The 26,826-nt window shown below is 43.5% G+C and overlaps 1 protein-coding gene across 1 annotated transcript in view; it reads right to left on the reverse strand.

Moving 5' to 3' along the window:
* Window positions 1-26,826, reverse strand: part of LOC147690048 (zinc-binding protein A33-like) — a 348,579-nt gene that overhangs the window by 102,185 nt on the left and 219,568 nt on the right. Inside the window, exon 7 of the mRNA XM_086936633.1 lies at window positions 4,692-4,925. Coding sequence (XP_086792759.1) covers window positions 4,692-4,925 — 234 coding nt within the window. The remainder of the gene's footprint in view (window positions 1-4,691; window positions 4,926-26,826) is intronic.

Consider the following 26,826-nt stretch of genomic DNA (forward strand, 5'->3'; position numbering starts at 1 on the left):
TTTCCAACAGAAATCACCACCAACTCAACATCCTATAGATCACTGTAGAAAGTATACTGACCAAACATGGAAAAACCCAGATATGCCATACAGTTGGCTATCACAACAGCACTTACTACTAAGAAACAAAACCCATGGAAATATGCAGTACAATAGATTGGAGAGAACTCCTAGACACATCCACCTCAGCAGAGATGTGTCATGTATTTGTTTATCACTAAGCTTACAACAGCATATACTAGACCCCATAATCAGTTCACCAATTAACAAAATAACACGTCAAACATCACATAAACATACATACCTGCCATCAGGCAAGCCAAATAACCTAAGCACCGTAGTAATAATCTGTTCACGCCAGCTAAAATTCATAACCCATCAACCTGTCAGTCACTGTAAACAATGACCGAATCGCAACCATAATTCTGAGGGAACAAACCCAGCATGCTTCAGTGTATGACAGAATACTCAAAATAATGGTGACAAGATAAAGGACATATCAACATTGCTACACCGCATTCATGTAAGAATGCATGCAATATAAAAACCATTGCACATAAAAATAACACAACATAACATAAAATAACATTAAAAATATTATGACACAACACAGCAACGTATGTCTGTCCAAGAGTACCTTAATGCTAGCAGTGAGCAAGCTGATGCTAGAGTATCCTGTTGAAGAGTCTACATTGGTAGTTTTTTCTAAGTGCGTTTTTGTTATAGAGAGCTTGTACAAAATTGGATTTTTGGATGAGGGGGCTGGAATCCCCACTCAGGCAACAACCACAACCCATGTCAGGGTAAACCACAAAAGTAATTAAATTTACCTGTGCTTAGCACTCGGGTAGCTTGGCATAAATGTAGTCAAGCTTTCCTTAGAGGCAATTTGTAAAGCATTAATAAAGAAAAATCCCATACCAATTTAGAAAAAAAGAATTACATTTTAATATATGGAATGAGACCATAATGACAATAGTCAAATCATTAGAGCAGGAGATATTCAGATTTAAAGTTTTAGGTAGATATAATGCCTAAAACCACCAAGCGCCACTCACACTCATCTGGTTGTGCTAGACAGGGGAAAAGTAACAAGTTCAGGGCAATCATGATGGAGTATAGGCCGAATACAGGGGCCAGGTTGGACCCGCTTGAAAAGTTACCTTTTCAAAGTCCAAAGCCTTGCACGAAGAGTGGAGAGGGAGGCAGCGAGCAGCAGATAGAGTGTTGAGGAAAGTCGTTGCTGTAGTGCAAAGAGCAAGACTGGCATTGCGAACAGTGACCACTGTAGCATGAAGGTCTTGTGGCAGATAGTTGTTGCAAGAGCTTCATGTTGGCAGTCACGGCAGGCTGTCGTTACTGTAGCATGCAGTGCAGATCTCACGTTGCCGATGGCAGTTGCTGTAACTTGAAGAGTCAGGTTTACTGGAGCTCCGCATTGGCAGTCATCGTAAGCAGCATAGCCTTGGCATGAATGGGCCTGTTCACCGTCGCATAGACCCCAAAACTTCAGGATTTCACCTTTTCTTGGAGAAGAGTACGGTCCATTGCCAGCCAAGGGTCCAGGACCTGGGGAAGCACCTCTTAGAGATCCAGGACTCATTCTAGCAGAGGCCAGCAGGGCTCAGGTAGATCTAGTTGCAGCAGGTCAGGTGAGCAATTGCAAGTAGGCCTCTGGAGCTTGTTGTGTCCCTGTAGCTCAGATGAGGTGGTCAACCAACTGACCCTTGGAGTCACTTAGGTTAGCTTGGGATGAAAGGAGAAGTCCCAGACTTCCTTCGCAGACAGCATGGCAGGCCTCAAGCAGCAGGGCAGTCCTCTGAGGAAGAAGGCAGGCCTCAAATAGCAAGCCTTTCCTCTGGTAGCAGAAGGGCAGTCCGCTAGGTATAAAAGCAGGCTTCAAGCAGCAGGCAATCCTCTGATGAACCAGGCATTCCTTCTTCTGTAGTGTCCACAGGTCCAGGAGTGTACTGATGAGTGGCTCAGCAGTTCCAACATTTATACCTGGTGCAAGCTTTTGAAGTGGGGGGTTCCCTATACTGCCCCCACATCTGGTTCTGGAAAGTTTCCTTCTCCTGTGAAAGAGCCAAGAAGTCTGGGTGATAAAAGACTAGCATCAGGTTCCTTTGTGTGTGCTGGAGGAGAGCCCTTCGAAGAGTTGATGGGGCAGGGAACAACTTCACCCCTAACCATCCTGGCAGGATGGCCAACTTTGCCAACACCTAGTCCCCTTTGTCTCAATGTCTGTGGCAGGAATAAACAAACCCAACAGCAGTGCCGTTCATAGTCATGTGACCCAAGACATTGGCAAAAGGCAAAAATGGCTAGGACATGGAAATATCAACTTTCTAAAAGTGGATTGTTCTGAATTGTGACCTAGAAACGACTTTACCATTTATCATTTGGTTCTAAACATAACATTCCTACCTCCTCCCAATCAAAGGTTAGCACTTATTAAACTTAATAAGGTAACCAAATGCTATCCAAGGGGGGAGAGAGGTCTTACAGTATTGAAAAAACAAATCTAGAAGTTTTTCACTACCAGGACCTGTAACCTTAAGAACACATGCTCTGCTTTTTAAAACAAATGCACTCTGCCCTATCAGCCTTTATGACCTACTTTATGGGTGACTTATATGTAGTATAAAGTAGGGGTTAGGCCTGGGAAAAGGTTTATTTCACCTGGTTAGAATGGCAGTTTTAAAACTACCCTACAGCCAACAGTGGCAGATGGGAGACATGTTTTAAGGTGCTACTTAAGTGGGTGGCACAACGTGTGCTGCAGGCCCTCGATACATGTAATACCATTCTATTAAGAGCTTATAAGCAAGTTAAATGTGCCAATCAGGTGTAGGCCAATTTTACAATGTTTTAAGGAGATAGCACAAGCACTTGAGGACTGGGTAGCAGTGGTAAAGTGTGCAGTCCTAATGCCAACAAAAACAAATTCATAAACCGGGAAGTTTGAAGGCAAAATGTTCAGGGGAAGGCCACACCAAGGATGTGTGGTCTATTAGAGCTCAAAACGTTAAATTCAAGAAGAGTTTGTTTGATCAAAAAGCTACAAAATCTTTAACGGTAGGATAAAAGTAGACAAAAATGTTTGTAAACAAACCTATCTTCTCAAGATCCACCATAAAACACTATTGCAAAGATTCAACATTGCACTGCCTTTTTTTACCTCTGGCTTGTGAGGTGTACCCAGAGGAGAGTTCTAGAGAAACCTGTAGATTAGAACATTAGTTAGAATTTAACTACTCTGGCTACCAAAGACAAAATCACCTATATGGAAATATCTTCTGCCTCCGTCCCTGATTGATTTTATTTTATTTCATTAAAGGGCGTAAATGCTAAAAAATGGATTGTCCTGGTGCTGAGAAAAGAAACTGGGTGCGCATACAGAACTTATGTGAAAAATAAGTATGGGCAGCTTCAGGCACCCAAAATGAGCTTCAAATATATTCTAAGAACATGATTATGAGTGCCCTAGAGGGATTGGTTATAATTATACCACCTGCTAAAATCCAATACACCTGTGTACTGTTTTATATTTTGTGACGTAATTCTCACTAGTTACAAATGAAGCCCTTCAAAATGGGACATACATGTAGACTTTGGTGCTCTTCACACCCAAAACCACATACCAAGGTATCTGCTAAGCAAACTCCAGCAAGTGTTACATGTTGATATGTACCCAGAGAAAAACGGCAGTGGTGAAAGACCTTATGATAAAGTCTGCGTAACTCAAAATTCTGCCCATCACACTATTAGAGTTTGGGCAGAGGTTGACATTATCCAGGCCGCTTATGATCAGTACCGAAGACAGAAGATAACTATCAAGCCAGAACGACACCTGGAGCACAACAACATACTCTATGTCAAGTTGGCTTCTATTAGTCCATGCCTCAAGAAAAAAGCTGTTGTGGTGTCTAGATTTCTACAGTGGTATGTGTATTCATGAACTGTATAGGCCATAGTAATGTAATAATAGGGTAATGATAGTCATTAGTCAACTGTGTGTTCTCCCTTGGAATATGTTATGTGTGCTTTTGAACCAGAGAACAATAGGGTGCTGTCCTCTGGAACCTTCGTGTGTATCCTGTTTTTTTGCCTGATGTAATAACTTGTGTGAAGATCAACACATTGGATGGTCATTCACTCCTCACAGCTGTTAAGAAGATACTATGAACATTTACAGTCCTATTCTATATTTTTATCACAAAACCATTGTCTACTTTTATTTTTCCCATTATCACTCGTGTACTTTGAGTAGTAATAAGTTATTAAGTTTTAGTCTTAAACATCAATCTTGCTATAAACAGTTATTTACATTTTACCTGCATTGCATTTGAATTGGCGATTCCTACATTAGTACTGATGATTCAACCCTACCTTATGAGCAAAAAGTACCTCAAGGACTCCTTGAGATTCTTCTTTGGCAATGCCTGAATTTAGAGCATAGATGGAGCTCACTTAGAATAAGCAAAATTAAAGAGAAACACATAAGGCAAAGAAAACTAAAGATGGATAAATATATAGATATGAAAAGAAAGTTTAAAGCCAAGTACAGAAATTAAATGGACTTACAGAGAGATTGAGCTGTTAAAGATGAAGGCATATTGAATACAATACAAACATTAAAAGGCATAGCGGGCATCTGTTATGCACTTTGTATATATACTACTTCTAACCTTGAGGAAGAGCGTAGCATCTTGCTGCTCCAGCTTAGACTGTAAGGTATGGAGTGTCTTCTCCATGTTCTGGAGCTCTTCCCTTACTCTGTGCAGGTACTCTTCCATCTCCATTAGAATGGCGTTGCCTTCCTCGTTGAGCTGTTGTATCCAGTCCTTCTCTCTGTCATGCAGGAAAGCATGGAGCTTGCTAAACTCTTCTGAAATATGGCCTTTCATTTCTAAGATAGTCGCCTGGAATGAAAGATGGCCACATCAGCTTTGAATTCTACTGGATTATTATCTATTATATAACATTGCTCTTCAAAGTTTACACTTTTTATATTATTCTCTACAAATCACCATATATGCCTACACTAGAAATATTATGATGAAATGCTTAGAAGTTCCTCCTGTCCCGAACTCTGCACGGTGCAACAGTTGACACTTCATTCCCAGTCAGTTATAAAAAGGTTTTTCTCTCGAACTTTCAGTCATATTAAGCTACTACAGCTTTTATTGAACAACTTTGTTAAGTTTTAATTATTTGAACTGTTTTTTAAACAAAGCAAGAGTAGTGTTTTATAAGAACAAGTTACATACCTTTCAGTAACTCCTTATCTGGTAGAGACTCTCTTTAGCTGCAGATTCCTTACCTTAGAATATTTTCCAGGCATCAGACTACATCCAGGAAATCCTCAGCAGTACCTCTGCCGGAAGGTTGCTCCGATCAGCTCTGCATCAGCCAGCCAGAAGTGACCTGCTCAATGCTTAAACAGGTGCCACCCTAGCACACCAATATTGGTTTATTTCCGTGACTATTTCCCTGCCAGAAGTACACTGCCACTTCAGAAGACTGACTGACTAGTGTACAGATACTAAGGGCTTGCAGTGACTTTTAGGTAGAAGAACGGGTTCGCCATAACAAAAGGTCTTGGAGGAAACATGTTTTGAAGATCTTTCAAGAAACGTGTCACAACAGATGGCTTGAACAGTAAGGGTTGATCCGGCAAATACAAGAGATCTGATATGGCCGAAAGAATACAACAAACAACAATACTTTGGGCAAGGTTGCAGATAGAATATCAATCACTGTGCACAGAGCCACAAACCTGTTCCAAAGACAGGCGTATATGGTCTTTATTAATGGATGCCTGGATGCCAAGATGACCTCACAGACTTGGAGGTATATCGAAGACTCTCATCTGCCGCAGCTCAATCTCCATGCATGTAGGTGTAGTATGAGCAGATTGCAGTGTATGGCCCTGCAATGTTTTTGCGACAGATCGCCCCAGAGAGGCAGCCTCATAGGGGTCTGATGCTCTTGCTCGGCAGTTCGGGAAACCATACTCTCCTTGCCTAATCATGAGACACTAGGATGATTTGGTCCCAGTCTGTTCTGATCTTCTTCAGAACTCGGTGTAGGAGTGGTAACGGGAGAAAGACATCCTGGAATTCTGAGTCACACTTGAGACAAAAAGGGTCCCTCAGCACAGAAGTGCTGGCATCACACTTTCTCGGCAGTGGTGAACAAATCTAACTAAATGTCTTCCCAGTCCCAGAAGAGACCTTGCATCACCTTCGGATATGTATGCCATTTGTGATCCACAAGGCATTGATGGCTGATTTCATCCACATTAATGTTCAGAGAGCCCAAAAGGTGTTGTACGGCCAGGAAAATGTCCTGACAGTCCAGCCAGGTCCCAAGGCACAGGGCCTCCTGGCACAGGGCCCACAACCCCAGTCCTCCATGTTTGTTGCAGTAGCCCGTAGCGGTAGTGCTGTACATAATCACCTGAGCAAGCTTACCCTTGATGGATGGGAGGAAAGTTTTTAATGACAAATGAATCACTTTCAACTCCATCAAGTTGATGTGGAGCTGAGACCATACGGCAGACCAGCGTTCTCTGATCATATTCTTTTCCAAATGGCTGCCCCAACCCATGAGTGACAAGTGTCACCACTGTGAGAACTAAGTAGGGAAGGGAGAATGGAAACCACTGACCCAAACACAGTCTGTCAGACACCACTGCAGGTCTTTTGCAGACACCTTTGATATCTTGACCAGGTCAGAGGTATTCTTCTGATGGTGTGCCCACTGGGACTTAAGGTCCCACTGCAGAGAGCATGCTTTTCCTGCAAGATGCAGGAGACCAAAAGACTCAGTAGCCTCAGAGTAAGTCTCACTGAAATCCAGGATAGAGGCTGAAACATCATAATCATAGCCTGAATATTCTGCACACGCTGCTCCAGGGGGTCAGGGCAGAATTACACTTTGTCCAGAATGGATCCGATGAATGGGAGCATCTGAGAGGGAAATCAGATATGGCTTTGGTACATTTACAAAGAACACAGCGAATGCAGGAGGCTTGCCATAGTCACAAGGTGAGCGACAATTGCTTGGGATGAGCCATCAGCCAGTCGTCGAGGTAGGGAAAAAATGGAACCTCTGACAACCGCAGATGGGCTGCAACCGCATCCATCACCTCTGTGATCACTCAAGGGGCACTGGTAAGGTCAAAGGGGAGCACAGTGAACTGAAGGTGCTCCTAGGTCACTGTGAACCATCAATAACGTTTGTGTGCTGGCAGGTCTGGTATATGGAAATATGTGTGCTGCAAATACAGCACCCCCCTCCAGTATACAAGATCCAGGGCAGATAGGACCAGAGGCAACATAAGCATTTTGAATTTCTCTTTTTCCAGGAAGTATATACACAAGGTGTAGACCTAGCATAAGGCAGAGGCCTCTATATTGGGATCAGAAAGAAGCAGGAATGGCAACCACAACCTACTTCTGATGTCAGAACACTCCCTAAGGCTTGTCTGGCTAAAGGAGCCTGCCACCAACTGGTTGCCCGTGATATTGTGAGGGCACATTAAAGGGGTTTGGAGGCAGTGGATGCCGGGGTGGTGAAGGATTGGGCAGGTCCCTGGCCTTAGATCCTTGTGGGAGTCCTGTCCTCTTTAAAGAAAGGACTATACAGTCTATTGGCAATGGTACATTTACATTTGGGAATGGATGCAGCAATAACCCCATCCGTAGTAACAGAAGGAGTGAAAGAAAGAGTGTGACTGCTGTGGGGCCATGGTGAGCCCCAAAGACCAGGCGTTGGCATTACTGTCTTTGAAACACTCAAGCAGTGAATTGGCCTTTTCGCTGAACAGACAAGTGCATCAAAAGAGCATTGCCATAAAGAATGTCTGGACATCCCCAGAGAAAGCAGTTTACCTGAGCCAGACATGGCAATGAAGCGCAACTGACTAAGCTCCCCTAAGTGAATCTGTCATGTCGAGTCTGCAGCGTATCATGACGTTTTCTGCACCCATGTCATTGGCAACTGCCTGGGTCAGGATGACTCAGGCCTCCTCAAAACCATGGGCAGCACTTTCATTACTGAGTTCCATACCGTGGGGGTATCAGTCAAGGAGGAGCTCAGTATTTGGTGACCGCAATGCAAAGCTGGTGAAAGAAAAAAAAATTATTGCCAAAGATATCCAGAATCTTGGATTTCCTATCCAGTGGTGTGGTAGGAAACACACCAGGGTTAACTTTTAAGGTTAAGGACTGCATCACCAAGCTCTCAGGGTAGGGTGCTGGATAAGGAAAACTGAATTCCCAGCAGCGGAGGGAAACACTGGGTGATTGTCTGTGCAGGGATTGCCATAGGCTCGAAACAATACACCAGTGAAAGCATCGCTGAAGGGGGGGAGGGGTTCCATGTAGGATACCCAGGATTGAAATACCTCAGTCAAGACATTGGTTTTGACTTCCACTGAGGGCAGCGCAAGGTCGAGAACCTCAGGTGCCATTGCCATCTGCACTACTATGTCAAATGAAGCCCCTTCCTTTGCAGCCATACTGGGAGGAGAAACAAAGCCTGTATGTGGTGAGGTGTCCATACCACTGGCATCAGCCAGTTCTTCATACCGGTTATCCTGGGCCAAGGGTTCCTCAAGGGAGTCAACATAACCATAAGGATCCTCAGATCTACCCCAAGTATATTCCTCATACAGCTTTTCAGAAAAAGGCGGCACTGTCTGTTACGCAGGAGGTCATGTTCCGGTTGGTGCCAGTTTTGACATCAGACGACACCAGTCTGGCTCCACATTGGCACCACTGATCAAACTTCGGTAAATGTTGTGGATTTAAAAAGATGGATACAAGGGGCTCACTGGTGTCGAGGGGAAACCTGCTGTGGAAACCCAGTTGGGGCAACTTCCAAACCTGTGGGCCAGAAGGCGCTCCAGAGGGGTTGGCGCACCCAAAGATGAGGTGCATAGCCTTATAAAATGCCTTCAATAGGGCAGGGGTTGCTCTGACTCTGGAAAATCCAGGGACGCACTGAGCAGACCCAGACTCCGGTTCCACAGGAGATGTGTGAGAGCGGAGCCTAAATTTGTGGCATCATTCCTACACCTTGTTCGACGATTTGAAATGGTGCAGTGAAGTCAAAGAACGCTGCGACTTACCTAATGACGACTTTGATTCCAATGATTTTTGGGGGAACTACTCCAGTGTGGGCCTGGGACGTTCCACACGACCGAGACCAGGAGGGGTGTGGAGTCATTTGGTGTCAAGGGACCAGGAGCTTCAACTATCATTCCCAGACCACTTTGGGAACCGTTGCATGTCAGTGAGGGCAGTCTTTGGAGTCGTGATCCAGCTCTAGGAGCAATAAATAAACCAAGTCGTGGTCTATCACAGACATCAGCCTGTGGCAGGATCCACAGGGTTTAAACCCAGGCAGACTGGAAACTAAAGCTAAAAAAAGGTTCGATAAAAATTCGAAAAAGCAGTCAAAAAATAAATGAGGTACCTCGTCTGGATCCGGCTGATGACGCATAAAGAAAGGAACTGATGATGGTTGTTGTAATGGCACCTATATAGGCACAGCGCAATCCACTTCATGCAAAGATGACGTCTATGATGTCAATGCAGAGTCCATCAGTGCCACCTCCCAGCAGGCAGAAGTCCTGCTTAATATTTCCAGATCCTGTCTAATGTATGTAGACTATTTTATGGTAAGGCTAGAAATCTCGATCGGATAATAAACACATATCATTCGAATTCTGCTTTCACTTATTTAAGCAGTTGAGACTGTCAGGGTAATTTGAGGTTTGAGAGGTGACTCACTTTGGTGATGCAGTTTAGAGGTCAAGGCAGGAGACTAATCAACCAAACATGAGATACCTGCCAGCTTGCTAGAGAAATACAAAAATCAAAGTCCCTGATTGTCAGCGAATTTTCCACTAAGCATGGGAGCCACTGATGTCTGTCATGCCTTCCCATGGCAGGAAAATATGCTTTTGAAGGTTCATATACAACAGAGCGGGCCTTTTGACACAATGTTGAGAGTGTACTGGTACCAGCTGGGCAGGCAGTCAAAGGTTTCCACCAGCAGAGCCAGCTGAATAGTTCCCTCAACTCTAAATGAGGTGGGGGAATGGCATGTTTCTTGGCCAGGAAAGCTGTTGATTTTCACTGGCTCTCCCATTCCATCATACTCAAAATGCTAACGTTTGTTTGGGATAAGTATACTGCACTACTTGCCAACCTCTCTACCATTTATGAAATCTGGGCTTCAGCTTATATGTGGTATTACCAGCACGTTAATTTGCTACTAAAAATACTGCAAGTATAACTGACAAGTGTTTTTAGTATCTTCATAGAAAAATTAGGGCAGAAAGGACCATAAGCAATTAGTAGTTACTTGCAGCTGAGCATCTGCCCTTATTTCTAACTCTTTCATTTGAAATCAACATCTTGATATCCTTTTTTCATGTTAATTACACTGTTCCTACCTAAGCAACTCACTCTTTATATGGTTACCACCAAGTGAGATACATTTTCTGAGAAGGGGCAATATTAAGTTTGGCATTCTTTAAGGCTGATGGTGTTTGGTCCATTCACATTCAAGTTGTCCTTCCTACTCAAATATTTACAATGGACACGATTATAAGAAATATCAGGAAACCAATCATACAGAATTGCAGCTGTTGTTTTTTTAGCTTACCTAAGTGACTTTTAGCATTTTTTCTACTAAAACTTATTTAGGTATGTCTAAATGATGTTTGTATCCTAAACTAAAAGCAATAGCTGTAGCTATAATTATTTAGTGAACTGCACTGCCACCAGAAGACATTTAACAGAATGCAACCCATCATCCCCAAGGATCCCTTTAATTTGTCCGAATAGTGTATCACTTAAAATTACTATTACAACATATTCTTATACATACACATATACATACTTATGGAACACATGGGGGACATTCACAAACTGCATTTTGTAGTACTAAAAGAGGTACTACTAAGGGTACGATTCCGATGTCGGACGGACTCGGTCAGGAGCAGTAACCCCCGACCTGCTGTCGTGGGTTATTAATACGATGCGATCAAACAGGGTTCGGTCGCACTCGTATACCTGACAATGCAAGCATGCTTTCCAGTTGGAAAGCATGCTTGCACTGCTGTAAGCAGGGGTGCAGTCATCCCTGCACCTTGTGGCCGGCATCCCAAGGTGCCTGCCCCCGGGTGCAGGGATCAAGGGAGGGTCACCATAGGTCCATGGGGGCCCTGATGAGGGCCCCCAGAGACAGCTCCTTTTTGTGCCGGACAGACCAACACGAAAAGGCAGTGAAAAGCTGCCATTGTACTCCCTCGGAAAGAGGTGACCAGGGGAGTACTGGAGGATTTCCGTACTGCGGAAAGGCTCTCCGAGCCTGTCGTACGCAATCCGGAAATCAGAGTCGGATTGCTTGCCGACCGAGCCGATCGGAATGGCTCGGTCGGGAACGAATCCGGCCAGCAATGACCAATTCGGTCGGTAGGGCGGCCGAAATCAGAATCGGCCCCTTAATGTTATACATAAATGTACATGTGGCATTTATGTCTCTACATCTCCTATATATTTATCTGCGGAGATCTCCACCCCAACTCCAGAGTTTCCACACACACATGTATACATTTCAATAATAAAAGTGGGAGGGAGACAGAAGAGAGCCTGGTAAATGTGGAATATTTAAGAGTAAAGGAGAGGGCATTAAAGGGGAGTAGGAAGGGGTTTCAGGAGTGTCAGAAAAAAGGTTTGGGGAGGTAGATCAAACAATTCACAAAATGGTAAGCCCATTGCTATTCACAAACAGCACTTCTATAATTATTACAGCCACAAAGGCACCCAAAATGGTAGCAAATTAATTGAGAGTAGTCTTTTATTTCCTATATTGTTTTACTTTGAGTTCCTTCCTCCGTTGTTTTTTAAGGGAGAGTATTGTAGTACTTGCGTGTTTCTTTCTGGACTTACAACAATTTTTTTAGCAGTAACTTGTAAATATGGACCATCCCTTTTTTAGGGTGGTGTAAGTCAACATTTTAGAGTAACTGTACACTTGGATTGGTGGCTAGACAGAAGTAGTAAAATTACTCGAAAGTGTAAAAGTAAATTACACATGTAGATTTATTCACAACTGTAATTTAACTTTGTGAAAAGCGTGAATATATGTGGATTTGACAAAATATACTCTCATATTTTGTAAACTAACACATGTGCAATAGTGCTTATTATGTAGCATTTCCGTACAATTAGTAGTAATGCAACAATGATATGCATATGCAAAATGCCACTTAGATTACACTTGTAGGTAAAGCAACAATTTTAATGCAACACAAACCTAAATAATTGTCTAGTACCCTACATACTTGTCTAGTACAGTATGATTTTATATTTAATTTGTTGATTGTTAAATATTATTCTATGAAACTAATAATTGAAGTGGAAATTAAAGGTCTTGGAAAATTTGCAAAAACATACAAATTATTGAATTTTAATAATTTCCTATTTATAATATGTAGCATTTGGAAATATTGTGACAGTTATTATTAACTTTTAACAATAAAAAATACTTATGAGTCTCACAGTTGTAATATCAAGTAAAACAACTTTCATGACTGGAGTTATCAAGGGACTAGTCACAAACTCCAGTTTTTAGTGTGTGTAATGGAACAATAATAGTACTTCTAATATGTTCCCAAATGCTGTTTACGAACTTTCACCTCTCCTATCCTTCCTAAGGAGGGATTTACACATGTAACTTTACTTAGGGCCCGATTACGATGCGGTAAGGAAGGGCACCGACCCTCGGTCAGAGCCATCCTTACTGCATCGTAATTTCCTGTTTCTAATAATTTCCGACCAACCCATTTTAATGGAGTCGGTTGGAATTCATTACAAACAGGAGTTCCAAGTTGCTGACGAAGGCTCAGATAGCCCAGCTGCCTTCCACAATGCCTCGCCCGGCTCTTTACAGCCGAGGGATTACGATGGCAGTTCCCCACTGCCTTTCTGTGTTGGCCTTTCCGACACAGAATGGCATTGTGAGACTGTCTTTGGGGGCCCCCAGCAGGACCCTCTAGAGGGCATGTTGATCCCTGCACCTGGTGGCAAGCACCTTGAACTGCACCACTGCTCTTTGCTATGAGAGCATGCATTCCATTTAGAATGCATGCTCTCATAGCAAAGTATAGGATTGCCACCTAACAGGGCTTGATCCCATCCTAATGGGAAACATCCTTAACAAAGCGGTCAGTACACCGCAATGCTGTTACATCGCGGTCATTACAACGACCGCAATGTAACCACGCAATGCCATTACAACGCAAGTCTTTACATCAACTTGCGCTAGATGACGTGCTAACATTAAAAATAGTGTAGTTTACTATCCCAACACCTTCCCTACTGATAAGTGGACTGGAGTTGGAATAGTAAATTACACTTTTCTAATGTTAGCACGCCACCTAGCGCAAGTTGATGTAAAGGCATGCATTGTAAAGGTATAGCGTGGTAACATCGCAGTCGTTGTAACGAATGCGATGTAACAGCACGCGTTGTAATAACACGCGTTGTAACATCATACAACCATCCTAATAGCTGGGCTGGAACCGGCGACAGGAGGTCGTTTGGTTCCATTTCTAAAGCCATGTCGGACTGACTCCGGTCTGTCTGACATCGCAATCGGGCCCTAAGGTTAAATGTGGGAGGTCCAAGGGATTTGGTGGGGAAAAGGGGTACACTTTCTACTGAATGAGAGGGATATATAGGGAGGCGTAAGAAGGGGTTAACAGAGAGTTAAGGTGGCGTTTAGGAATTGACATGCACCCAATCACAAAAGAGTAAGCCTGATGCAAATTAATAAACTGCACTTCTAAAGTTCATACAGCTAACAGAGACCCAAACCAGTAGTAAACAGCTCCGCAACAGAGCTGCAGTAAGCCCAGCACCACAGATGGCAGCCACTGGGACTACAACATCCTCCCCTAGGGCCAGATGTAGGTCGGTTGGTAACGGCCGAAAATCGGTATTTTCGGCCGTTACCGACCAGTATTCAAGAATTGGCATGTAGGGGCACAATTTTACATATTCGGTAAATTTACCGATTCTGTAAAATACCGAATCAGTATTTTTACCGATTCGGTAAATCTCAGATGTAAGTGGGACTCCCAAAGGTCCTACAAAATCGGTATTTTACCACACAATCCTATTGTGTGGTAAAATACCGAATTCAGGTGTGCATGCACATGTGTGCATGCACACCTATATGTAATACAGGAACCCTATGTGAAGGGTCCAGAGACCTGGTAGGTGTTGTGTGGTTACTGCTTAATAAGTCAGTGTGTACCAAAATTATGTAAGAAAGAAAAATTTCTTTCTAGAGTCCCCTCACTCACCGGGGTTGCCCCACGGTGACATGCTTCATCATTGGGGCCATCCCAGTTCTCTACGAAAAGGGGCGTGCTGCGACAAGGCGACTACGCTGGAGCACTGGTTTTGTGAGATGACTATGTGTGGTGCAAGTGTGGTGATGGTGGAGTGGGTGTGAAATTAAAAATACCGTGCTAGTGGGCCTCAACAATTTATTTTGCTCCTAGTGTGGTATAAAAATTAAAAATTAAAAAGGGGTAACACTGTGTTCTAACTTTTACTGAGCTAGATCAGTGTTATGGTCAACATGTTTCAAGCTCCCCTAAGCTTTTCTTCAGGACCATACAGGGTCCAGCCCTGTATTGCCACTCCTGTTTTTCAAATGAAAAAGATGAAAATAAGTGTTGCTAAAAAACTACTTATCAACATTACCGCTGTTGTTAATAAAACATGCGTGTTGCTGTACATACGTTTTGTATTCTACTTGGAATTATAAAAGAGTGTTAGATTACACCCCATGGTCTTAGGCAAGGGCAGGAACGCCTCGTGGAAACATTGTTCCTATCGGCAGACCCGCTCGGTACTACCTGATGCTTCCTCACCCGACCGCATACACTCTTTTATAATTCCAAGTAGAATACAAAACGTATGTACAGCAACACGCATGTTTTATTAACAACAGCGGTAATGTTGATAAGTAGTTTTTTAGCAACACTTATTTTCATCTTTTTCATTTGAAAAACAGGAGTGGCAATACAGGGCTGGACCCTGTATGGTCCTGAAGAAAAGCTTAGGGGAGCTTGAAACATGTTGACCATAACACTGATCTAGCTCAGTAAAAGTTAGAACACAGTGTTACCCCTTTTTAATTTTTATACCACACTAGGAGCAAAATAAATTGTTGAGGCCCACTAGCACGGTATTTTTAATTTCACACCCACTCCACCATCACCACACTTGCACCACACATAGTCATCTCACAAAACCAGTGCTCCAGCGTAGTCGCCTTGTCGCAGCACGCCCCTTTTCGTAGAGAACTGGGATGGCCCCAATGATGAAGCATGTCACCGTGGGGCAACCCCGGTGAGTGAGGGGACTCTAGAAAGAAATTTTTCTTTCTTACATAATTTTGGTACACACTGACTTATTAAGCAGTAACCACACAACACCTACCAGGTCTCTGGACCCTTCACATAGGGTTCCTGTATTACATATACTGACTGGAGGCCGACCTGGTTTGGTTTAACCTCCTTCTCTCCCTCCTTTTTTGTTTATGCATGCACACCTAGCCATGTGACAGACAGACATGCCCTTAGGGCATGTCTGTGTGCCACATGGCACACATGCCTATTTGTGGGGTGCCAGAGGGTGTCAAAGTGACACCCCCTGCACCCTTGCAAAATTCGGTATTTACCGATTCTGTAAATACAGAATCGGTATTTCCCATTGATTCCTATGGGCTTCAAAGCCCATAGGAATCAATAGGAAATACCGATTCTGTATTTACAGAATCGGAAAATACCGAATGTTACAGATTCAGTATTTCCACATCTGGAAATACCTACATGTCCACCCCTTAGATTTACCGATTTTTAATTACCGAATCGGTAAAATTCGGTAATTAAAAATCGGTAAATCTATCCTACCTACATCTAGCCCCTAGAAACTAAAGGAGGAAGTGACTTAAAATAAAACCCGATAGGAAATAAAGTTGAATTTAATTAAATTATTTGAAATAGTTACAAATATAAAATAATGTTAAATATATCTTAAACTAAAACATTGATGATTTTATTATAAAATATTTTAAAGTTTTTGAATTTATAAAATAAGGTAAAATTAATTTTTGTCAAGATATAACTAAATTAATTTAATACATTCTGTAAATCACGTTTAGTGACAGTAATCTATACTACTATTATAAAGAGAGAACTGTGTCCTTTGAGCCAGGTAAACTCGAAAAGTACACAACCAATCGCAACACCCAATACAGCGTTGGAAAGGGGGGGTCCTGTAGATGGACATAGGCTATAAAAAAAATAAAAATAAATGTTATTTGAAAAATAAACAATAAAAAAAAGTAGTCCCCAAGAAGTAGCGCCGGCCGTGTGAGCAAACAACGTGGACGTGTGTGCTGACATCATCTAGCGTGGGGGAGCGGCGGACAGCAGCAGAGAAGTCGGGCTGAGATAGATGAAGCGCGGGGAGGAGCGAAACGTGTGCGGCTGACTGAAGCAATTGGAGGAGGCGGAACGAGGAGCGGTGAAGTCGGGCTGAGGTAGGTGCGGAACGTGTGCGGCTCACTGACGCAATGGGAGGAGGCGGAACGAGGAGCGGTGAGGTCGGGCTGAGGTAGGTGAAGCACCGGAGCGCTGGGAGGAGGTGGAACGTGTGCGGCTCAGTGAAGTGCTGGGAGTAGGCGGAACGTGAGCGGCTAAGTGAAGCGCGGGGAGGAGTGGCCCGTTAGCGCGGGGAGGAGCGGTGAACTGTGTGCGGATGATTGGGGCTATGAAGGTGGCGGTTCGGCTGATTGGGGGCCCTGAAGGTGGCGGTTGCGCTCCAGGGGACCCCCAGACAACGTCGGGACGGGCTGCGGCCCTGAAGCAGCCTTTTGCTCCCAGACAACGTCGGGACGGGCTGCTAGTGCATAATGAAATACGTTTTGTAACTTTTGGTGGGAATTTAATTAAATATATTATATTATATATTTAGTTCAAAATTATGTTATAGTGCTGCATAACATTTTTTTATTTCCTCCTACGTTTTGTTTTACATTTAAAACAAAAAATGCATAATGCATTTAACATATTTTTTTTTCACAATTTTGTTTTTGTAAATAAACTTTTTCTTACTCTTCCCTACACATTAGTAAGTAGGGAGATGCCACAGTTGGGGTGGCGATCTCCTTATGTTAAAGCTAAGAAAAAAATAAATGTTTACTAAACTATATAATAAACTTGAAAAAATATGTTTCTTGTAAAAAATGAACGTAAATTAATTGTATGTATTTAGATCAAACGTAGAACAAAACAAAAGTAGCTAAAGTATTAATGTTTTAACTTAGAATCACATATTCAATTCTTGCAAATATTTTAATTTCAATATATTTTATTCAATAAAAATGATTTTTTGAAGTTTATACAAAAAAATATTTACCACCTAAAGTAAAATAAAAAACACATTTCTATTGTACATTAACAATTATCAATTGCCATGTTTATAAATAATTAAAGGTAGTTTAATTATACTTAGGGCTCCTGGTTTTATGGAATACATATTTCCGACATTTCCATATTTATTTTTTGCTAATTTCATTGATATTTATCCATATTTATTGTGGGTTTTGTGAAAAAATGAAGTTGAAAATAGTATATTGCTCCATTTATTTAACCAAATAACCAAAAATGTGCACTCATGAGTGAATGCCTGACAGGTTGCAATGATATAGGCACCCAGAAATGATAACTCAATGCACCTTTAGGAAAACATGCACATTTTAGTATCAACCTTGTGCATATTTGGGGGCGGAGCTAGCAATGCCTGAATATGGCCACTGATTAAGTGAGCTCCTTCGGGTGCTCAACTATCCTGCAATTTATCCTGCATCGTGACCCCACTGCTGTGGTAGAAATACAAGAAAGTGGTATTGGAGTATCACCCTGATCCGATGATCCGATGTTTACAACAGATGATCATCCAAAACGTGCAGAAATAAGCCTGGAAGAGATCGGCAGCAGCGCGGCCTATACCACGTAGGCGCGCAGAGCCCTGCCCTATGGTGAGCCGAGACGCAGAGAGCGTAAGCCTAATGCGAGTACGCTAAAGGCTCCGACCGGGCCTCGGCACCATGGAAAATATCCTATGAGCAGTCGATGCTTGCCTGTGGTGGTCGGAGGTGAGGGCGATGTGACAAATGACCTCTGTGGGTGCTGTAGTGACTAGTGCCGCTCTCTGCGAGGCTTGCAAAAAACACAGTTGATGGACAGAATGCAGAACAATGTCTTACATTCACCCCAGTACAAAGATCTGGGCCTAAATCCATCGTTTTTTTGCCCTCCACAATACCCTAGGTCAGACACTGGCTATATGCAAATCAGCCTTGACCCTGTGCCTCATTGGAACAGTCCAGCCGGAACTACCAAGCCATGTCTCTCCTAGACCGGAATCAAGCATCCAAGGACTGGTTTTTGGCTATCAGCCTTCTTCAGCCTGGATAGCTTGACTCCAGTGATGTGGAGAGCCTGGGACTCACGTCTGAGCATACCCAGCCCACTCGGGGTGAAAATTGCAAAAAACACAGTTGATGGACAGAATGCAGAACAATGTCTTACATTCACCCCAGTACAAAGGGACTAAATCCTCGTTTTTTTGCACTACTCTGAAGCTTGTTTCCGGTCCAGGGAAGGCATGGCTTGGCAGTTCGGGCTGGACTGTTCCCATGAGGCACAGGGTCAGACTGATATGCATATAGCAATGTCTGAACTGGGGTGGCAGAGTGGGCTAAAGAACGGTGATGGATTAAACCCAGATCTTTTGACTGGGTGTGAGTGTTTGATTGGTTCAGATGCTCCGTCCATTACCACCCCCTTTTGTACCGCTTTTGGCCGCCATAAGTGTGGCAGGGTATGCTCAGACATGAGTCCCTTGCTCACTCTGCCACTGGATTCAAGCAAGCCGGGCTGAAGACGGCTGGAAAGCCAGAAACCGGTCCTCGGAAGCTTGTTTCTGGCCCAGGGAAGGCATGGCTTGGCAGTTCGGGCTGGACTGTTCCCATGAGGCACAGGGTCAGACTGATTTGCATATAGCCGTGTCTGAACTGGGGTGACAGAGTGGGCTAAAGAACGGTGATGGATTAAACCCAGATGTTTTGACTGGGTGTGAGTGTTTGATTGGTTCAGATGCTCCGTCCATTACCACCCCCTTTTGTACCGCTTTTGGCCGCCATAAGTGTGGCAGGGTATGCCAGACGTGAGTCCCTTGCTCACTTTGCCACTGGATTCAAGCAAGCCGGGCTGAAGACGGCTGGAATGCCAGAAACCGGTCCTCGGAAGCTTGTTTCCGGTCCAGGAAAGGCATGGCTTGGCAGTTCGGGCTGGACTGTTCCCATGAGGCACAGGGTCAGACTGATTTGCATATAGCCATGTCTGAACTGGGGTGGCAGAGTGGGCTAAAGAACGGTGATGGATTAAACCCAGATCTTTTGACTGGGTGTGAGTGTTTGATTGGTTCAGATGCTCCGTCCATTACCACCCCCTTTTGTACCGCTTTTGGCCGCCATAAGTGTGGCAGGGTATGCTCAGACGTGAGTCCCTTGCTCACTTTGCCACTGGATTCAAGCAAGCCGGGCTGAAGACGGCTAGAATGCCAGAAACCGGTCCTCGGAAGCTTGTTTCCGGTCCAGGGAAGGCATGGCTTGGCAGTTCGGGCTGGACTGTTCCCATGAGGCACAGGGTCAGACTGATATGCATATAGCCATGTCTGAACTGGGGTGACAGAGTGGGCTAAAGAACGGTGATGGATTAAACCCAGATCTTTTGACTGGGTGTGAGTGTTTGATTGGTTCAGATGCTCCGTCCTTTACCACCCCCTTTTGTACCGCTCTCTGCGAGGCGACATCGCACCGTCGGCCTGGGGGGTCCGGCGACAACAAATACAGATATCAGCCAGCCCCCTTGCTCCTCACCCGATGTGCTGCCTCCGGGCCTTCTTTTGCGCCCAGAACTACTATGAATAGTGCTACGCCAAACGCTGCACATGCAACACATACTGGGTTGGCCTGTCCTCTACTGCTGGTGACTCTGCTGCGGACATTGCACCCCCCTGGAACAGCTCTGTTCTGCACTTCTTTGGTGGCCATAAATCACCTTGACCCCACTACAACAAACATCGCTGTTGGACTACATGCGGCCTGGTGTCTGCTTACTGGTTCCTGGTGGGAAGGAATACTAGGCCGCACGAACTGAAGAGCATCCACAGCGCACATACCGGCAGGGGCTCTCATCCTTCGAATCGAGGTGTCATGTGCCCACGGCAATGACCTGCACATCCTGTGCCACAGTGTGAGGTGCAGGGCTGTCGGCTCGGAACCTGTGATTTTGGTGGGCCGCTGACGCAGAGGTCTTCCCCATTGCCGACACCCTGTGCCCTGGATGGCTGTTTCTTGCTGTGCTTCCCCTTGCATTCATAACGTGTTGCGAGTGGGCGAACTCCACCTGCGCTGTACTATCAAACTGTGCTCTGCTAGGCCTGCACTACTACTTGACCCACACACTGTGCCGGCTGCATCCACCTGCAATTATTGCATCATGGGGAAGCCAGACAGAAACCAACCTAAAATTAAGTTTGAACAACCGAAAAAAGCAGTTGAGACTGAACTGGATGACCACACCGCGGCGCAACAACGAACATCGACGGTTGGTGGGATTGCTACTCAGAAGGTGCAGGCCATGTTTTCCTCGATAAAAGCTGCCCTTTCTACCACTGATGAAAAAATCGACTCTCTTACTACCCAGGTGGATTGAATGTCCGAGCGCCTGGACAAACACACTAAAAGGCTGGATATGGCGGATCGCCGGATATCGGATGCAGAGGATGCTCAACAACAAACAGACGCTAAACAAGGGAAAATGAGCAAGCACCTTGAAACACTGTTGGTGAAGACTGAAAATCTAAAGGCACGCTCTCGCCGGTGTAACATAAGCCTTATGGGAATTGGTGAATCGGGAGACACAGGTCCATTGAACATTATATAGAACAACTGCTAATAACTCTCTTAGAAAAGGACACTTTTTCTGAGGTCTTCATCGTCAGGAGAGCTCATAGTGTCGCAGGGATTCCGTTCTCATACAGAACTGTGCATAGAGACTTGGAACCTCAGTGAATTAGGGTGTGCCAAAACTCACCTTAGTACCCAAAATCCCCTAACAGACTAGCTACAGTGTCTCATTGGTTATCACAAACTCCCAATGCTTAGACAAACCAGAACATGGACTTAGTACACCTCAGGTAACGTGGAACACATGAACACTCTTTTGTTATACAATCATTTCAATCCAGAACAAGGAGTAAATTAGGACGTGTGCATATTTGAAATGTTTATTCACTAATGCAGTGTTCTCAAACGCAGTATCTTAGCTAATACAAGCAAACATATTATAAGAAACAAAGTAATCAGCATAGTCCCTAGTCCATAGATTATAAAAGGTGAAAGCATGATAAAATGCTAAAACGAATAGGGTTTAGTAACACCTAATTCTCACCCTCCCTAGCTAATATATTATATTATATCTAAGAAGGTCTCTTTGGGTTTTTAACAGGGCGGCCCCATACCTCAAGATCCTAGTGGTAAGGGATCACATCATCTTCCACCAGCTCTCTGCATGCGAAGCACCATCAAGTGTGTTTCTATGCTCTTTTGCAAAGCAATATAAAACGCACCTAAAGCCAGAATTTGGCCGTAGCTGCATGTATGTTATGTCTAGGAAAGTGCGAAGATCAGACCTCACAACAACCACTGTGTTGAGATATCCTTGAAGGTTTCAGCACTCACTGTACAGACACAGCTCACCAAGCAAGGCTGATATCATAGTAACAACATATTATTCTAGCGTAAATCAAAACACCCTACTAGGCTCAAAGCTAAAGCAACAGATATGTGTTGAGTGCAGAAGCAGCAGAAAGGTAAAATGGCGTTTAATCTCCTAATAAGCTCATGCTAACTTAACACAGCATATAGGCAAAGTATATCTATATGACAATAGATCCCTTGCTCCACCGCCACCTCAGAGAGCCAGACCACGTCTGATAATTTCAAAAATTCTAAACAATCGGGACTGGGATGCAGGGCTCCACAGAGCTCAAGAACTGGGTCAATTAGCACAGCAGTTTAAGTAATTGATTGACATATTCAGTTTACAGGCCCCTGAGGAAGAGCTCTTAGAGCTCGAAATGCATCGGGCATAAAGAAGATTTTTCTAGGATGTTGACAAGAATTTCTGTTCTTTAAAATTTTATATATCATTGTAATTTCGATAATTTTTGTACATTTATGTTAAGCCTTGTTTACAAAAAGGAATGCCTTAGAAATAAAAGTCATTGTGAAAATTGGAAAATATACGAAAAACATAAGCAGTGTTTATATGCTTATTGTGTTATTTTGTGAAAATTTCCCAGTGTTGTTCTCGAGATAGAACCACACCAGCAACAGTGCACGGAGGTTAAGTGTTCTGTTCACTTAAGATAGGAGGTTTAAGTAGTGGCACGGTTGGACAAACGTGCTACCTCCGCAGCACGCTTAGTTAAAAAAGTTAGAAAAGGTAATAATCCTTTCATTCTGTGTCCCATCTTTTTATCTATTTTCATTAGTGCCTCTTTGGTGTGTTTCAGGATTGGGTTGAGTCTTTGGGGGTGTTTGTTTGCTGTGAGTAGCGCTATGGGATTGATTCCCCCCAGGATGTTCCTTTCTACTTCCAGCCATACAGGTTCGTAGCTTTGGGTGTTGGGGAGCCAGAGTATTCCTTGCTTCGCTAAGCACGCAATTTGGAAGTTCTTGAAGTTCGTTAGGTTGAGACCACCCAGGTCTTTTGTTTGTCTCAGCTTTTGTAGATTGATTCTTGGCTTCTTATCTCTCCACACGAAGTTGTTTATGAGTTTGTCCAGTTCTTTATGGAAAGCATCTGTCATTGCCAGCGGTAGCATGCTGAGTGTGTAGTTCATGGCGGGCGTGACCATCATTTTTATTGTTTTGATCCTGCCCCACCAGCTTATGTATTTGAGTGACCACAGGTCCAGTCTCTCCTTTATGCTTTTCAGGGCTGCGTCCTCGTTATGTTCTAAGGTGGATTTTAGGTCTCTCCCGAACAGCAGGCCTAGGTATTTAAGGTGTTTTTTTTTGCCAAGCCAGACCCGAGTCTCCAAGTACCTCTTTTGTGGTATGGATGTTCATTGGCTTGCATTCCGATTTATCTTTGTTGAGCTTGTATCCTGAGGCTTCTGCGTATTCTCCTATTGTGTCCATTAGGGCTGTGATCGATGTTGATGGCTTGGTGGTTATGATGAGGATGTCGTCCGCGTATGCTGCGAGTTTGACAGTTTTGTCTTTGATTGTGACACCTGTTATCCCGTTGTTGTCCCTTATTCTGGCTAGTAGTGGTTCTAGTGCCAGTAGAAAGAGACTTGGTGAGAGGGGGCATCCTTGCCTGGTGCCTCTCCCCAGCGTTAGTGCTTCCGATGTGCCTCCATTTACCACCACTTTTGCTCTTGGCTCGTTGTACAGGGCCATCACCATAGTTCTGTATTTGGCCCCTAGTCCGAACTTGTCCATGCAGTTGTTCAGGAATGGCCAGGAGACTCTGTCAAATGCTTTCTCTGCATCCAGTGCTATCATCACCGCCTGTTCATCGCTGTGTGTTGTGTGGTTGATAAGGTGACAGAGTAGTCGTGTGTTGTCTTGCGATAGTCTGTTCTTGATGTATCCTACCTGTGAGTTGTGGATGAGAGCAGGAAGGACCCTGTTTAGTCTGTTGGCTAGTATCTTCGCGTAGATCTTGCAGTCTACATTTATGAGCGATATGGGTCTGTAGTTCTGCGGGAATTGTGGGTCCTTCCCTTCTTTAGGGATTACGATAATGTTTGCCTCGGCCATGGACTCGGTCATTCTGCCCCTTTGTATGCAGTGTGTGTATGTGTCCGCCATTATAGGTTTGAGCTGTTGAATGAATGTTTCGTAGAATGTTGTTGTGTATCCGTCTGGCCCTGGTGCTTTGTTTGGTTTGAGTTGGTTGATGGCTGCTTCAATTTCCGCAACTGTTATGTCCTCCTCTAATGACTCTCTTTGGTCTGCCGTAAGCTCCGGCACGTTCGTCTTGCTGAGCAGGGCGGCGCCGCCATTGGTTTTTAGACTCTGGTCCTCGCTGTATAGTTCTTGGTAGAACTGCCTGAATACCTCGAGGATACCTTTATTTGTGGTTTGTGACTTGTTCGTTTTGTCCGTTATGGCTGCAATTGTGTGTTGCCTCTGCTTCACTTTCAAGTATGATGCTAGTTGTTTCCCAGCCTTGTTTGCAGCACACAGGTTGATGGATTTAAATTTGTTTATCCATGTACCGGCCCTCTCACTTAGGATCTTGTTCAGCTCATATTTCTTCTTTGTTAGTGTTGTCAGGGTATTTTTGTCTGTTATGTTTGCGCAGTGCCCTTCTCTAGCTGAGTGATTTCATCTTCCAGTTCTTTGATTTTCTTTTTTCTTCCCTACCCCTACCTACCATCATCAAATACAAGCAAAGCCTGAACACGACGGGCCACCAAACGGCAAAACTATACAAGCTCCTCAGCCCCCCCACATCCGCATTGAACAAGAAAACAACAAGCACATGGGAACAACTCCTGGGCAGGCGGCTAAACGAGGACGAAAAGAGCAAACTGTGGCGTTCGTCGTCAACAAATAAGATAACCCCACAACTAGCACAGACACAATTCTGGCTCCTCCACAGAGCATACTGGACCCCGGCAAAACTCCACAAAGCTGGCATAAGAGATACTGATAGCTGCTGGAACTGCGAAAAAGAGAAAGGCACCCTAGAACACCTGATCTTCGAGTGCCCCAAAGTCAAGAAGTTTTGGTCAAGGGTGATCAACTTCATCAATGACATCTCCAACAAAGACATAACGATCAGCTTTGTGAGCCTTGCCACGGAATACATGACGGCAGACCTAAACAGCAAAGAGGAAAGAGACCTAATGGACATACTGCTAACAGCAGCTCTAAACGTTATCCTGACAAACTGGAAAAACACAGCCAAAGCGAATTTTAAAACTTGGATAAACTGGGTGACATTTCTCAGAGGAGCAGACAATATAACCGGCAAGTTCTCAAAGGAGCACAATGCTAAGGAGGTGATGTGGGAACGCCTCGACGCACACCTGAACATCCCAAACACTGGATAAGAAACACCCCCCCCTCTTTCTTCTTCCTTTGCTCCTTTTCTCCTCTGACGACAATGGCGCCGCAGTTCTATGATGTTTACCATACTGTACTGTATATATAACCTCTGATGTGCACATTTTATATTTTAATAAAAACATTTCAAATAAAAAAAAAAAGGTCATAATCAGTTGAAAGTCTAAAGCTTTTCAGCAAAAAACAGACCAGAGTGCTTCTCCAATTTAAAACATTTTGTGACATGCATTTTGTGTCCATATTTTAGATTGAGGCATGAGCCATGTATAAAATATGTGTTTTTTAATAATGTGTTTAATTGTTTGCATATTTTTATTTTTTCTTTTAATTTACAGCCCCGATGAAGCTCTTTGTTAGGAGCAAAACACATCGGCCACTATGTGATTGGATACAACTCATCTTTGGTGGAGCATTCTTGTATGATTGTTTGAACAATTTTGGATTAAACTTGCATGAAATACAGGACATATCTTGCTTGTACCTCTCCAGTTGACGTTGCTTTTATGTGTGGCTTTAGAGAAAAAGGATCTAGGCGAGAGTTTAGTTACTGTGAACGCAGCAAGATAGGTCCTTTAGAGAACTGCTAGACAATATAAATTCTAATTTTATGCAAACAATAAACCAGTGCTCAATCCTTACATTTAATGGAGAAACACAATACTTCACTAGAAACATTTGTGCTATTGTGTGATACAGCACATCAAGTGTATTCTTAGAAATTCGTATTCAGGTCAAAATTACCACAGTGACCAGAATGCAAAGGGAGGCCTACTGGTACCTGCTAAGACATCACATCTGTAAAACAAGTGCCTAAAAACATTACTACAGCAGGCCACTCAAAGGCTTAACACTGAAAAATATGTGTTCAACAACAATAAAAATTACAGAACTGTGTTGTCTTCCTTTTTGACACGTTTTTCAAGACACACTGGTGTTGCCAGTGAATTTTACAACTGTTAACTAGAAAATTCAAATCATTTCCATCCTCCTCATAATAGCAAAGTCTCTGTCAGACTGTACATTTCTGCACTGCTGCCCTCATGGACAGAAAAAAAAAGAAAAACGTCCAAATGAAGAGGAATATTCCTCCGCTCTAAGGAATGTGCATTGACTCTCATATAACTGTACATACCAAAAAAACTAAAAGGACGCATTTTCAAATATTGCAACAATTTTCCTAACTTCAGCACACAAATTGTCTGCTTCAAATGTGGAATCAAAATGCAGGTTTGATATTTTTTGTATTAAAATAACTACAGTTTAAGAATTAACTTTTTTAAATGTTAAATCAAAAGAAGGCTCTGTCATACATAAAATACTGAATTATTGGAACATTTTCCTGTATACAACATGTCTAAATACAGGCTGAGGTTCAGCCATTGCTAAAAAAGAGAATCCAGCTCAAAATACTATACTCCAGTTCAAGTTTAATTTATTTGATTTGGTTCTCTACTGAGTACAACAAATTTTGACATTTAACATTTGGTATAAGAATATACA

The sequence above is a fragment of the Lissotriton vulgaris genome, chromosome 9 (assembly GCF_964263255.1).
Source record: "Lissotriton vulgaris chromosome 9, aLisVul1.2, whole genome shotgun sequence".
In the NCBI taxonomy this organism is placed as follows: domain Eukaryota; kingdom Metazoa; phylum Chordata; class Amphibia; order Caudata; family Salamandridae; genus Lissotriton; species Lissotriton vulgaris.